The sequence below is a fragment of the Mesoplodon mirus genome, assembly GCF_964341445.2.
Source record: "Mesoplodon mirus genome assembly, chromosome: 6".
NCBI lineage: Eukaryota > Metazoa > Chordata > Mammalia > Artiodactyla > Ziphiidae > Mesoplodon > Mesoplodon mirus.
This window is the reverse complement of record NC_138982.1, coordinates 43,666,545-43,680,520: the sequence shown is the minus strand read 5'-3', so window position 1 is coordinate 43,680,520 and position 13,976 is coordinate 43,666,545. Positions and strand designations below refer to the sequence as shown.

Here is a 13,976-nt window from a genome sequence, read left to right as displayed (position 1 = left end):
AACAAAGGCAAACTAGGAGCACATTGTATGGGGAGCCCTCACTAACAGATTAGCTTGTGTTACTCCACACCTCTGTGTCTGCACTATTCACACGATGCCTCTACACCGAGCCCTGCCCAATACACTACTTAGATGTTTTCAAACTCCCTCACGCCCACATCTGCAGTGTCACACCCTAGGTCCGGGGGGGGGGGTTCACCACCTCTCTCCAGAATGGTTGTTGTAATTTCCCAACTGCTCTCTCTAGCTTGGTCCTTCCCCGACCCCTCCACTTTTCACAGCATGTTGCTCACGTTCTAACCTGCTGATTCAGAATTTCCCATGGGTGAGACCCAGGAATCTGAATTCCTAACAAGCCCCCCAGGTGATTCTGATATACCCCAAACTAGAGAATCACTGGTTACAGGACAGAGCACATAGAATAACATAGAATGACCTTCGAGACTCTGTCCACCTTCCCCTCATCCCCTCTGCCCCCACTCTACTCAGGGCACACTTTCCTGCTTGATCTTTGTCCCCTCTCCCCTTCCCTCCCATCTCTCAGTGCGTTCTTTGTAACCTCTCTGCAAATTTATCCAGATCATCTTCAGCTGTATGAACCTCCCCCTCCTTAATTTCCCATTATACGGCAATCTCCACTCCTCTAATGACGTTAATTCCCTTTGCCTGTGTGAGACCTAGGTGCACACGGTCTTGCCTTGCGTGCTCATTCGAGCTCTTTGAACTCAAGGAATTAAATGGCAGGCACTTCCATGATGGAACGGGCAGCCTTCGAGAGGGCACATAACTGACTCCATTCCTCATCACCCTTTCTTGGATGATGTCCAGGTGACAAAAATTATACTTTTTCTGCAATGGGAGAGACTTAGGCTTCATGAGGGACCAGGTTTTCTTCAAAAAGTCAAAACAAACGAACATCAACAATAACCAAACCCCAAAACAAAGGCTGTTGGTTATCCACAGAGGGTTTATTTCCACTTTAGTCCCCTGATGGGAGAAACGGAGTGCAGAGGAAACTTACAGAGGAGTGAAGCTTGTGATATAAAATAAACAAAATATAGTATCCTCTACATGCACTGTTCATACACATAGGAGTGTGCTTCCAGGACCCGACTGGAAAAGTGGACGCTTCCCAATTGCTCTCTTGGAATCCCTCTCAGGGCTTCTTCTTTCTCTGATGGAGAGTCCCCAGGAGAGCGAGCCTGGGGAGAAGGAGGATGATCAGCCCTGTGAGGGCCAGGGAGAGGCTGCTGGCATTGGAACCACCGAACGCTGGAGCTGGAAGGACCCTGAGGGGGATCTGATGCCTTCCTTTTACAGATGGGGAAACTGAGGCCCAGAGAGGGAAAGTGATTTGTCAAAGGTTACACAGCCAGTTGGGGGCAGAGCTGGGGCTAGAACCCAGGACTCTGGGCTCTCCCTCTCTTCTCACTGTCTTCCACAGGCAGGTCCTTGCTTCTCTTGGCTCTGGCTCCTGGAAACTGGAGGACTGGATCCCTCTCAACATCCATGCTGGGTGTGTTCTCTGTAGAGCTCAGATCACAGACACGCTGGGCAGTCTGGTGGGATTGGGTCACTCCTATGTCCTGAGCCCTCCTTCTTCTGTTTCCCTGTCCAGAGGCACAGCGGAGCATGGTGTGAGCCTTCTCTTTCTCCGAACAATCCAGTTGAGTCTCCACACCTGAGGCTGAGGCTCAGGTAGCCTTTTCAGATGACACATTTCAAGGCTGGAAGGTTGCTTCATGCTCGTCTGGAGTGCCAGGTGTGGACACCCATGTGGTCAGCTGGTATTCGGGAGTGACGTGTGGGTCCAAATGATGTGCTCTGAGTGGTTGGTGGGAATTTAACAGGCTTGGGGAGCCTCCCACTGCTCTTCTCCTCCCCCCAGTCACCACAGAGCTTCCCAGCTTTCTCTTTGTCCTTTGAAATTCCTTTAACAGGGAACAGAAGGATAAGGCTTGGACTGCAAGAAGTTTTGGGAGAGAAAACCCAGGGACAAAAGTACTACAAGGCATTACACTTGGAGAGAGGGGCCTTGGGGTGTCATCCCTGTCCCCCCAGACCTGAGGAGTTTTCTGCCAGAATGTTCCCAGAGGGCAAAGCTGGGAGAATACGCGGACTTAGCTCAAGGCAAGGAAACATTTTCTAACAGTCAGGTCCAAGCTCAGTTACGCCAAGAGTGAGACCAGGGCCACTAGGAGTGAACGAGGCCCCTGGGGTGAGCACTCGGGAGAGGAGTGGGGGGTACTGGCCCCAGTCTAGCTCCCTCACTGTACTGTGGGGAGGAGGCCTGGAGAGGGGAGGGGACTCGCCCAGGGCCAACGACCCAGGCCTCCTGTGTAGGGAGCCTTTTCCCTGGACCACACTGCTGCCTCTCAGGGTCCCAGGGGCTGTCTTGGGAGGGTGGGAACAGCGTGGTCCATCCCACTGGTCACGTGAGTAACATGGAGTGTGCCGTCTTTGGGAGTGTGTGGTGCAGCCTCGCTGGGGCTGGCCAGGGCAGGCGCCCCGAGGACGGCAGGCAGCTCACCGCTCCACCTGGAGCTCCCCCAGGCCCCGTGGGGAGCCTATCTGCTCCCACACCCAGTCCACATAGTTGGAGACCTTGGTGTAGACCCCATACACCTGCTTGCTGCCACATTCTTCGGGGCCCCCCCAGGACACCAGGCCTTGGGCCACCCAGCGCTGGCTCGAGTCGTCGAGGATGACAAAGGCGCCGCCGCTGTCCCCCAGGCACGTGTCCTTGCCACCCTCGTAGTAGCCGGCACAGAACATGTTCTCTGTGACGCTGTAGTTGCCTGACCGGGACTCGTAGCTAGTCTTGCACTCGGCGTGCGGCACCACGGGTAACTTGACGTACTGCAGGACGTCTGACAAGGTCCGCGTGCCACTGCTGATGATCTCATCCACCGTCACGTTAGGATTGGAGATGCCCCAACCAGCTACCAGCCCTAACATGTGGGGTGCCGGGCCTTCGGGCTCGGGCCGCGGCAGGCAGATGGGCATGATGTGAGGCCCTAGGGGCACGGGCTCCCGCAGCTGCACCAGAGCGATGTCGTGGTTGTAGTTCTGGATGTCGAAGTCTGGGTGGAGCACCACTCGGGCGGCCGAGCTGTTGACAGCCCCCGATTTGTCCCGCACGTCATGCAGGCCCAGGTAGACGGTGACGTGCTCCTTGGAGACCGGTATCACCGTGTTGTCTCTGCGCTGGGAGCGCAGCACGTGGGCTGCTGTGAGGATCCAGGACTCAGAGAGCAGGGCCCCACTCCCAAACCACTTGTCATTGGGCACCCTTGAGGTGTCCTCCACCACGATCAGGGCCTGCCATGGGAAGAGGCCGGGCTCAGCATTCCGGCCCCCGATGATCCGCTTGACCAGGTTTGGCAGGGAGCGGGAGGGCTGGCCACACGCTGCAAGGAGAAGGAGGGAGCGGGGACAAGGGACAGAGACACGTCAGGTCAGCCAGGTGGAGAGACCCTCTGAAAGAAGTGCACGTCTCACCCACTGTAGATTATGCCACCACGGCCCCTACTCTACATCACAGAGCCATGCTAGCCTGGGAAAGCTCTGAGTGGGCTCATCTTTGGCCTAAGTCTTTCTAGTCTGGCCCATCTGTAGTTGGACCCTTTTGTAGCCAGGGCTGTCTATGGACCAGACCTTTTTATATGTGGGCCTTCACCATCCTGAACCATTCCAGCCAAGATCACTTGTGGCCTGGATCACCTTTAGCCAGGACTATCTCTAGCAGTGGTCACTTTACCCCTTTCTTCCCTAGAAAGGCAGCTCAGAACCCAGACGTGGTCCATGCTGTAGGTACTTAGAAATTCTGAAAACCACAGGTCAATGGCTTTGAGAGATGGAAGGAAATTAAAATACTATCTAGCAGGTCACAGCAAACACTGGACTGGGAACTGAGACACCTGGGGCCTTGAACTGGCTTTTCTCTCCTCTGTCCTGTGTGACTCTGGGTAAGGAAGTTTCCTTCTCTGGATTTCAATTTTTGATCTGCTAAATGAGGTAGTTGGTCAAGATGATCTCCAAGGATCCTTTAAATTCCAAATTCCTTTGATTTTCATTTCATTTGCCCTGGTCACCCCCATTTTATAGGTGAGTAGAACTCTCCAGAGGTTAAATGACTAGCCCAAGATCACATTGCTATTAAGTTGAGTAGCAGAGGCTTAACTAGATTCTAAGATGAATGTCTTGTCCTTGTATCCCACAGTGCCTCATTACATATAAAGAACCTTTTCTTCTCTGGACTAAAGGACACATGATGTGAAGGGATGCCCAGGGCATCCAAGGTTAGGGAAAGGTGGCATAATCTACAAGCAATGATGCATAGGCTCTGCTCTACCCATCATTGCACCTGGGAACCCCATAGTACCTTCAGGGAAAGAAGAAAGGTCTGATCAAACTTCGTTCTACCGAGTTGTACCCCGAGCATGCACATGCACCACCAGCCTCCTGTAGCCAAACGCCTTTGGCCCATGAGCAGAGGGTCTTCAGAGCCAGCCCCCTGCTGCCTAAGAACAAGCTCACAAGGGCCCCTCCAAGCAGGGTGCTTAGGCCTGGGGGCTAAGCCTGGTATGAGCGTGGACCTCCTCTTGGTTGCAAATTGCCAGGCTACACCTCTTGGCCTGCAAGACTTTCAGCAGTCCTTTAAAGACCAAGGAGCATTTGAGTTTTCTTGGCAACTCTGAGAGGTCAGGCTTCCAGCAACCTAATGCTTTTCAGATGCTCGTCTTCTGGATGCCAAATGCTCCTTACGTGATCCCGAGGCACCCTGCTGTTCACCCCAGGCCAGACGTGAGGTAGTTTTTACTAATTGTCTGTGGCAGGCCTTTCAGAGCTGAAGGCCAGACTCCCAATTATAAGCAGCAGCCTACAAAGTGACTTCTCCAGGCAGGTCTGTGACTGGCCCTGCAAAACAGCTCATTGAGTGCTCATAGGCCCTCATCTGGTGAGGGACACGTCTGTGGCTCAGTCCATGGTCACAGCAAAGCCAGCACTGAATGGTGCCTTTTTCCCATGAAGGTGCCAGTGGCATACTCCAGGTCACAGAGTGTCTGAGCGGGGGAAGCTTGGAGAACAGCTAACTTAAAGATGGAAAACTTGAGGTTCAAAGAAGGCAAGTGACATACTCAAAGTTATTAGTGGCAGAGCCAGAAATGGAGCCTGTTTCTTTGGACTCTGGCTTCATTTTTTCCCACTAAAGTCTGTTTTTCTTCTTGATATGCTCTTGTCCTTTCAAGAGGTTGAATGATGCAGCCAGCCTTTGAGAGTGCTCATTGAAATGGGGCCATTCTTTTAGGCTGCTACCGTTCTCCATCCAGTCTTTCCTGAGGCAAAGGATTCACCTTGAAATACTAGAGCTTCAGCTGTGTTGAAGTCAGATTTGGGCTCTAGAAGACTGCAGGTACTGAGGGAGGGCCCTATAAACAGAAATGTGATATTCGAGAATTCCGGGTTCATGAGGATGGCAGAGTCAAGAATGGCTCAGCATTGCTGGTGTTGACATCAAAAGTCTTGAGTCCATCTTCCAGTTCTGCCTCTAACTTTTTGTAGGTAACCCTGGATGAATCATTACACCTCCCTGATCCTTAGTTTTCTCATGTGTAAAATAAGGGGCAAATGATATTTTCTTAACAGTTTCCTTGGAAAGGTGGGATATTATGATGCCAGATGAAATGGCTTTCTCCATTCTGGCTTGCCTTTGGGTTCAATCTTGGTGTTTTAGGGGTGGAGAATTTAGAATTCTCTGGCCTGGTTCAATGATACACGATGTTCTGCTCGATACCAGGTGTTAAAAGAATTTCATGACTCATTGTATCCAAGATGCTTTGTATGAATCTAGAGGACGATGACCATGAAGAGTCATAGAATGTCAGGGATCACCTGGTACTGCTCCTTCACTTCTGAGGTACGAAACCCTAGCCCCAGAGAGGTGAGGTTACCTACCAAAGCTTGCAATTAGGAAAAGACAACAGCGGGACCAAGACCCGGGCCCATGACTCCCAGCTCAGTGCCTCCTCCCCTTCTAGACACCGCAACATGGCTGCCTGGGATGGAATCCACTGCAGTGCCGTCTTCTTTGGCCCACCTACTATTTTAGCAAAATGGGGGTTTGGCCTCCAGTTTGCCACAGCTCCACCATTCCCCATCTTCTCTGAGGCTTCTGCAGCCATGGCCCTTGGGTGTGCTCCTGGTTAAGCCTAACTGAGATGATGGGGATCAGCAGAGTGTGGATAGGTTGGCCTTTCCCCTGTTTCAGCTCCTCACGAATTCTTTGCGTTCTTTCTTAGACTTAAAGCCCTGTTAAGTGAAGTCTTCCTAACCAGTCCCCATCCCTTTGCTCACAGACAACTACATGCAGGAATTTCCTCCTTCTCTGGGAACTCGTAGCAGCTGTGATGGCCAGGGACCTTTCCTATTACCACAACGTCCTTTGTTCATTTTAAAGTGGGGTCAGTAGACAGGCTTGGGGGAGGTAGCAGTCACGAAGACTTGAACGCATTGCTCTTTGGAAGAACTTGTTGCTCTGTCCTATGGTCATGTGGTATTTGTCTGATCTCCACCTCCTCTGAAACACAGTGAGTGCTTGAGGACGAGGTGCCTACTTTCTCACTTTTCCTGGTGCATAGCCAGTGCAAACACCAGCTGTGTGGGATGAAAAACCTGGTGGGAAGGGTGCAGAACTGCAGAGAGAAGAGGCAAGAAGGCTCCTGGTGCGACAGAACAGGTTGAACATAGAGGCTGGGTGGTTTGAGAAGATGTGAGGCTAGGCATTTCTGACCTTTGACCTTCTGACACTATCTCTTAAAAATCAGTCGAAGCATCATGACCCCCCCACCCCTTACTCCATTAACAGCCAGAGCACCTGCGGCCCGAGGGCCTGGCATGGGAGACCTTGAGGCAGAGAACTTGAGGGTGAGGTACCTGGCAGGCAGGTGGGCTGGCTTCTCCCCAGGACTTCATTCATCCAGACTCCTTGGGCAGAACACGTATATACATCTGGGAGAGGGAGAAAAGGTTGAAGAAGAAGGAGAACATAGGTGATTTATAGCACATGGAAAATAGATCCGGGTTTTTAACTCCTCTGTTGTGGATCATTGCAAGTCTTCCAAAGAGTCTTTCTGATGCCATTCTCTCTGAGCCAGTCCTGTCTGCAACTTGAAGCATCTTTCTAAACTGGGAATCGTTTCATTTCTGCCCAAAATCACAATAGCTCCCCACTGGCCTCAAAAATAAACAGGATGCTCTTCAGTATGGTGTCCAAGGCCCTGAGCAATCTGACTCCTGCCTGTCGGGGACCCGCCCAGCCCCTGGAAGGCACCTCTCATCATTAGTCACCCAGCTCTCTGTGGCGCCCTTCCCCTGCCCCCACTTCTCCACTGAACAAACCCTTTCATAAACCACACTTGTGCCCACCATCTCATGAGGATTACGCTAGCTCTGTGAGTGCTATCACTATTCCCTTTCTAGAAGGAGGACTTGGAGGCTTTGAGAAATTAGGAGAATTTTCTTAGTGCTAGTCTGTGGTGGAAGCAGAAGTGACTGGCCTTCACATCTCCTTGAGGGTTCCTTCTCTGCCAGAGGCTGTATGTCTGTGTGGGTATGGGGATGTCATGCAGCTTAACTCGGGGTGCAGGCCTGAGGCAGGGAGACGTGAGGCATGTCTCCAAGGGTTTCTCTTCCCAATTCCTCCCAAACTGTGGTCAACAGACTGGCTGATTCAGCCCCCAGCCTAACCCTGAGACCCAGAGCGTGTGAGGACGGAGTGCGCTGGTTTAGCATAGAAGGCTCACCTGTGATACTGTGCAGCATCTTGTAGTAGGGCTGCTGGCAGGAGTATCTGATCTCGGATTTGTATGTGGTAAGGTTGTTTCTGGTGGAAAATGTGACCAGCCCGTTTTCCAGCTCTGCCGGGGCTCCACAGTCCACAACTGAGAGAGAAGAGAGTGAGACCCCTCAATTACCCCTTCCTCTTCTTCTTGGGGCCATCTGGTGCATGTCTCATATGATGTGCAGCTTGTACACTGCACACAACTCCAGAGAGCAACATTATAGTCTATGCACATGGTGGCCCTGCATTTGGGGCGTCTCCCCTCTATGACCACTGTGTGGTCAACTCACCTGGCCTGGTGTCAATTCCAGGGCAGGGGCAGGTCTGCTGAGATTCAAGCAGATCCCAGTCTTCTCCCCACCAGGGCCCTTTCCTTGACTTCCAGTTCTATTGTGCAATCCTCTTATCCTCTTCTGTCCAAGCATGAAGCCCATGTCTCAGGGAGAAAATTCTGGCTCACATGAACCAAAGAACCTTCAGTTCTTCCAGACCCAACCACATGCTGAGTAAGAGCAATTACTGTGCTCACTTTGGAGCTTGGCATAAAAAAATACAAACAAAAAGAAACCCAGCTCCTGCATGAGTACACAGCCGCACCCTGCTGGCTCTCTGCAGGCACAGAAGGCAGAAAGGGGGTCAGGAGGGACCAACTTATAGTCTTCACCTACTCATTTTCTCTGGTTGTTTGTGGCTGGACGTTGGGGCTGGCTGTAGGGCAAGACCAAAGATGGCTGCTCCTCAGAGGTGACCTTAGGAGAGCTTGCCAGTCCAGCCAAGTCTTAGGGGAGGTGCCAGCACGAGTCTGCCAGGAGCCAGGTCAGGAGCTGAGGACGCACTTTGTCAATGTCTCTTCAGGGGCCTTTGTTAGAAGATGGTGCTCATTTCTAAGGAAATCCTAATCTTAGTTCAAACAGCCTCTGCCAGAATTGAAGAATCCCAGAGGACTCAGAACTTCGCAGGTGGAAAGGAACCTGAAGTCAGGCAACCTAGAACATCATCTTGATTACAGATGAGCCCAGTGGGGAGACTTGACTGGTCTAAGGTCACATAGTGAGTTACAGTCAGAGAACTAGCCATGACCTTAAACTCAGTGCTTTTTTTAAAGTAAACCAGACTCACGGTTCTTAGGATCTGTTTTCTAGTGAAAACGGCCTGTAATCAATATTAGCTGGGTAATGGTGGACATTAGCTGTCCATCTTCTGATAATTTCAGAGGATCACATTCTAAAGCCAGAGTTTCCCTCCTCCTGAATTTTACCTGGTCACCTCGGGAAACAGAGATAGGGGCAGTTTATCCCTGAGACGCTATTCAGAAATTGTGATTTTTAACTTTAGGACTCCAAATTTATATTTTTGATTGAACAGAGAGTTATCTAACTGAAAATACAGATGATTCTAAGACCCTTCAGGGTGGAGGAGAGGGATGAAGCATGGGAGTAAAAGCAGGTAGGTACCTCCTATCTACAAGGAAGGCAAACGCCAAGAGAACTGGTTAGCGTTGTTTCCTGGCCTCCAATCCCCCTGGACAAATCGCTCCCATTTGTTTTGCTCTCCCAAAGGTAGAGACACCCTTCTGCTCTGAGGAGAAAGCATGTAAGGGTCAGCACTATGATAACAAGAGGCAATAATATTTACTATCTAAAGCTATAAACAATTTTAAAAGAATTTTCCTGCAGAGTCTCTAAGCAGATTTTTCTTCCTTTTTTAGGAAATACCATTGATTAGTGCCTGGATCTTTGTATTACTCTGAGTCCCTTAACTTCGGTCTAGCAATTTATTTTGCCCAAATTATCCTCAAGACCTAATACCTAGTTCTGGGTGGAGGATGCCAGGGTCAGTCGTAGACATGGCTAGGTGGTCAGGCCATTGAGAGCCTGTATGCAGCCAGCACTGGTGCAGAGAGATTGTCTGGACGGAGGGCCTGTTTTTACTTTACTCCAGAGAAGTAACTTTGCCCACTGATGAAGCTGGTTTTACAACCAGACACAAGGGGTGACAGATAGTGGAAAATAGAGGGTCATTTCAGCTTGGGTATAGTGAGTGGGGAAGAGGTGAACCTTTTCCCCAAGTCTACACTGGCAGGCAAAGAGCCATGCGTCTCTGGGACCTAGAGACAGCTTTTCTTCCAGAAGACCCTTTGAGTTCTGCCTGCCACAATCCAAGATGCTAGATCCAGACCCTGCTTCCTCAGTTAGTCCATCTTCTTTGCTTGGGAAAGGGTCTCATCATCTTCTCTAAAGTGTGTCTGGCCACTTCCACACTCTGGGATCAAAACGCTCTTTCCTTCCCCTTTCCTTTGGCCTCCCATTCTCATCAGTCTCTGGGTTGGGTTGTGCCACCCACACCCTGTCTCCACTGTCACTCTTCCTGCCATTTACTTTCCTTCAGACATGTCTTTCTTGACCTGCCACCCTGAGGATACGTTGACACAGTCTTGGGGCTTCCTAGGGAACCACACACAATCAGCTCACCTGGCCCTCAGGTCCCAGGGATGCCCCTGACCTGTCCCACCCCACTTTCTTCTTCGTCTCTCCTGCGGTGCCCTTGCATTCCAGCGTCACACACCCCTCACTGTGCTGTTGCTTTCGCTACACAGGAAACCCCGTGGTTCATGCTCTGGCTGCCCTCCAGGCCTTGATCGAACATCGCTGCTTCTTGAAAGGCTTTTCTCATTCTTCTGACTGGATAGGGCTGTTTCCTCATTTCTCCTTGCATGGCCCTTTATTCACTGCTCTCTGAGGCATGTATCTTAAGTTGCCTGGTATTGCAATTATTTGGATTTATATCATATCTTCTGTCTAAATTACGATCCCTTCACTCACATTGAGTACAAGACCTGTTATACTTTGTGGTCTTAAAAATATTGATTCAACTGATGCTTAACTTTAGTGATTGCCCCATCTCCTCTCTCAAGGGTACCCTTGACCTAGGATGGTGCTGCAGTCTCCGGACCATTCATTGTCCGACTTTGCAGGATTCTGCCTTCATCAAGAGGCCATTCAATCAGCAAATAGACTGAGCAGTCACCATGTAATGCAGGGGTGCTCTGATATGTCTACCCAGATTTTGTTCAGGCTGAAGCAGAGATTTCCACCCTCCACAGCCCTTTATCATTATTTATGACCCATTGATGTCCCATGGCACCAGAGCTGAGGACTGCTGCTTTCAAGCATGATACCTATCTTTTGAAAAACTTTAATTAGGGAATTTTCAGAAATGCAAAATTTGTAAACCCCAGAGGAAAGATCTTCTGATGATGGAATTTCAGCCCTGTGTTAGGTATAGGTGGAAGAGAAACTCTTGGGCATGAGAATAGGTCTAGGTTTCCTAAAAATCCATGCTATATGAGTTATTGTTAGTTTCACCTACTCATGATTATTAAGAAAGTAGCAATGGGGACAAATATTAAAATCATAAAGTCACAGGCATTCTGGCCCATTTAAACTTGAAGTGTGGAGTGGAAATCAGGGCCCACTTTGACCTGGTCCACCTAAGACCATGTGAATGTCTCTAGAATGAAAGCCATTTTTCCTTTGAGAAGAGTATAGTCCACATAGAAGTGCTAAAAAAAAATCCTCCATTATCTTTTCATTATCTTTTCAGCATAATGTTTGTATGATGGGTGAACCCTCAAAAGGAGAGCTGTCATATATGCCACGGTTTCAACTGCTTAGGCCTCTGTTGCCTTGTTCAGCATCCATTCTAATCCGCGCTGAAATGGGAAATGGAGTGTTGGCAGGATGGGGAGGGATGGAGGAGCTCTGGGACCCAGGGGTCTTGTGAGTGGTCCATTCCTGGATGTCTGCACTGTGTGGGGTCCCGCCATTCACTCTGCCACTTGCTCTGACTCAGGTTCGCTCTCCACATCCATTTCCGTTTCTGCCACCATGATGAAGATCAAAGAGGGGTCAGGAGGTAAAGAGAAAGGAAGCAGAGAGAAGGAGGGAGAGAGAAAAAGAAGAGAAAGAAAAATTAGCAAGCAAAGCAGAAACAGTTTCTGCAGGAAATACAGAAATCACTCCACCAGAATCGATTAAGAATGCATAGTGTAGGTACAGCCAGCGTGAAGGACAGCTTGGGATTGTGGAATGCGTACCATTCTGAGAATTTGCACAGTCATAAATCCTGGCTCATGGCAAGGATAACATTCTGCCTGTACAGCAAGCTTTGCATTCATCTGGTCCAAACTCTCATTTGGCAGATGGCATCAGAGTGGAGCAGGACTTGTTTGGGGTCACCCAGCAAGGTGGACACAGGGCCAGAACCACAGCCCATAATTCCCACTTCCTGTTTTGGTGCAAGTTTCTTCACTGCACACACACACTTCTGTCTGTTCCCAACCGCTTTCCCCACAGTCCCTGGGGACTCACAACTTCTCAGTCTTTTTGTCTTTTTTGCATCTCCCCTAGGACCCAGCACATGCCTGGGACAAAAGTACTCAATAAATACCTACTCAGTGAACAAGCAGAGAGGCCGGGTGTGTCTGAGTGGGGAGTCTAATAGTCCTGATTCAGGCTATGCTGGGAGAACCAGGTCATATTAGGGAGGAAAAATTCCTCTTTTCTTTAGTACGAAATGACAGCATACCTTTGTATACTAGCATACGTCACATAAAAGAGCACCAGCAGGTACATTAGTGCCTTACTCTATCAATACTTCCGTGACAATGAAAAGTGTGTGTTTCATCAGGGACAAAAAATTATTCCCAACGTTTCCTACTTTCCAAGAGTATGAATGAGAGAAACCAAACCTCTTCCTATGACGGGGTTGGGTAGGGGAAAGAAACAAGCTTCTACTGAGCTTCTACTTACTCCTGGTGCTCCATGGGTATGATACGTACATTAACTCAGTCCACAGAACAATCAAGAATGCAGGAAACTCAGGCCAAATGAGTCTCAGTCAAGTGTTCATGCATATTTAACTGGTAGAGTCTGGATTTGAATCTAGAAATTCCTGTCTCCAAAGCAGCACCCTGTCCTCTCTACCCCTCATCCTCTGCCTCGTCCTTCAGACCGCCTCCTTGTCCTGTTCTGCAAAGTGCTTCACACAGAACTTAGTCACAGCACCACACACGAGCCACGTGTAGCAGGAGGTGGCAGATGTGTCTGTTGGCATTTAGTTCGATGCCTGGGCCTTGTCTTTTCCATCTGAATTCCCTGTGGACCTCTGTACAGGCATCCAGTAAATGTCTGTTGAGACTTTTTGTTGCAGCCATAAAGTGCACCCATTTCCCACACTGGGCTGACTCCAGCCTCATCACCATATAGAAAAGAAAATTGAAAACAAGCACTTTCTGCTCCAAAATTATGCCTGGGATTTGCCTCAAGGGAGCCCCACCCTGACAGTGTCCCCTTGGGGGCAGTGGGAGTGGATCTGCCTGCTTACTGGACCCGAGCCATTTAGTAGAAGGGAAGAGGACAACACTCTAAAGTTTATATGAGGTCATGAAATGGGGCTGGGCAGGACCCACCCTAATTCTCAACTCCTCACCTCTCCATTCGAAAATATATCCTCCTTCCCTCCCTCCCTCTTTTCTCTTCCCTTTCTGTCGCCAGGCCTCCTCTCATCACTGTTGCCACAGATAAGTTTTCTAAAATTGTGGTCCTCACAAGTCTTGCATTGAAATCACCTGGTTAGGGGCAGAGGGCATGGTGGCTGGTGATTTGTATTTTTACAAGCTCACTAGGTGATTTATATGGATTACATTATTTCCGAACCAGTGGGATATATTGTAGAATATTAAAGCTCATCCAAAATCTTTACAGCTGAGGTGAAGGATCTTGTCCCTGGTCACAGCATGGCTTAGGAGCAGAAGCAAGGCAAGAACTCTGGGTCCCAAGAACCAGTGCAGAACTGGACCCACTGCTTCACGTAGGTCCACTGTGTTGACCACACAGCCCTTCCTGCACAGCCCCAGCTAATGAGCTGTCCCAGGAGACAGTGGATATAGCTGATGGCCACGTAAAGACTGGCAAGGTCACTGGGCTCTGGGCACCAGTGCCAAAATAGTTTCCTGAATTAGCAATTGCCAGAGCTAGTTTCGAACCTGGAAACAAGCTATTCCTTTAGCAAATTTGGCAACCTGCCTGCAGGCAGAGGTAAAATTAGTATTTAGAAAACAAACTGGGACCCA

General features: G+C 49.7%; 1 protein-coding gene across 8 annotated transcripts in view; it reads right to left on the bottom strand.

The window, feature by feature from the left end:
• The window catches only part of MASP1 (MBL associated serine protease 1), a gene marked incomplete at its 5' end in the record, with an annotated part of 63,131 nt that overhangs the window by 14,245 nt on the left and 34,910 nt on the right, over window positions 1–13,976 (bottom strand). For 3 of the 8 annotated variants that reach the window (XM_082624421.1, XM_082624419.1, XM_082624418.1), the window contains 3 exons: window positions 948–3,410; window positions 6,937–7,011; window positions 7,806–7,943. In XM_082624421.1, coding sequence (XP_082480547.1) covers window positions 2,527–3,410; window positions 6,937–7,011; window positions 7,806–7,943 — 1,097 coding nt within the window. In that variant the 3' untranslated portion in view covers window positions 948–2,526. Of the gene's footprint in view, window positions 1–947; window positions 3,411–6,936; window positions 7,012–7,805; window positions 7,944–8,512; window positions 11,723–13,976 lie in introns of those variants that run through there. The other 5 variants (XM_082624422.1, XM_082624420.1, XM_082624423.1 and 2 more) reach the window with 3 other exon arrangements.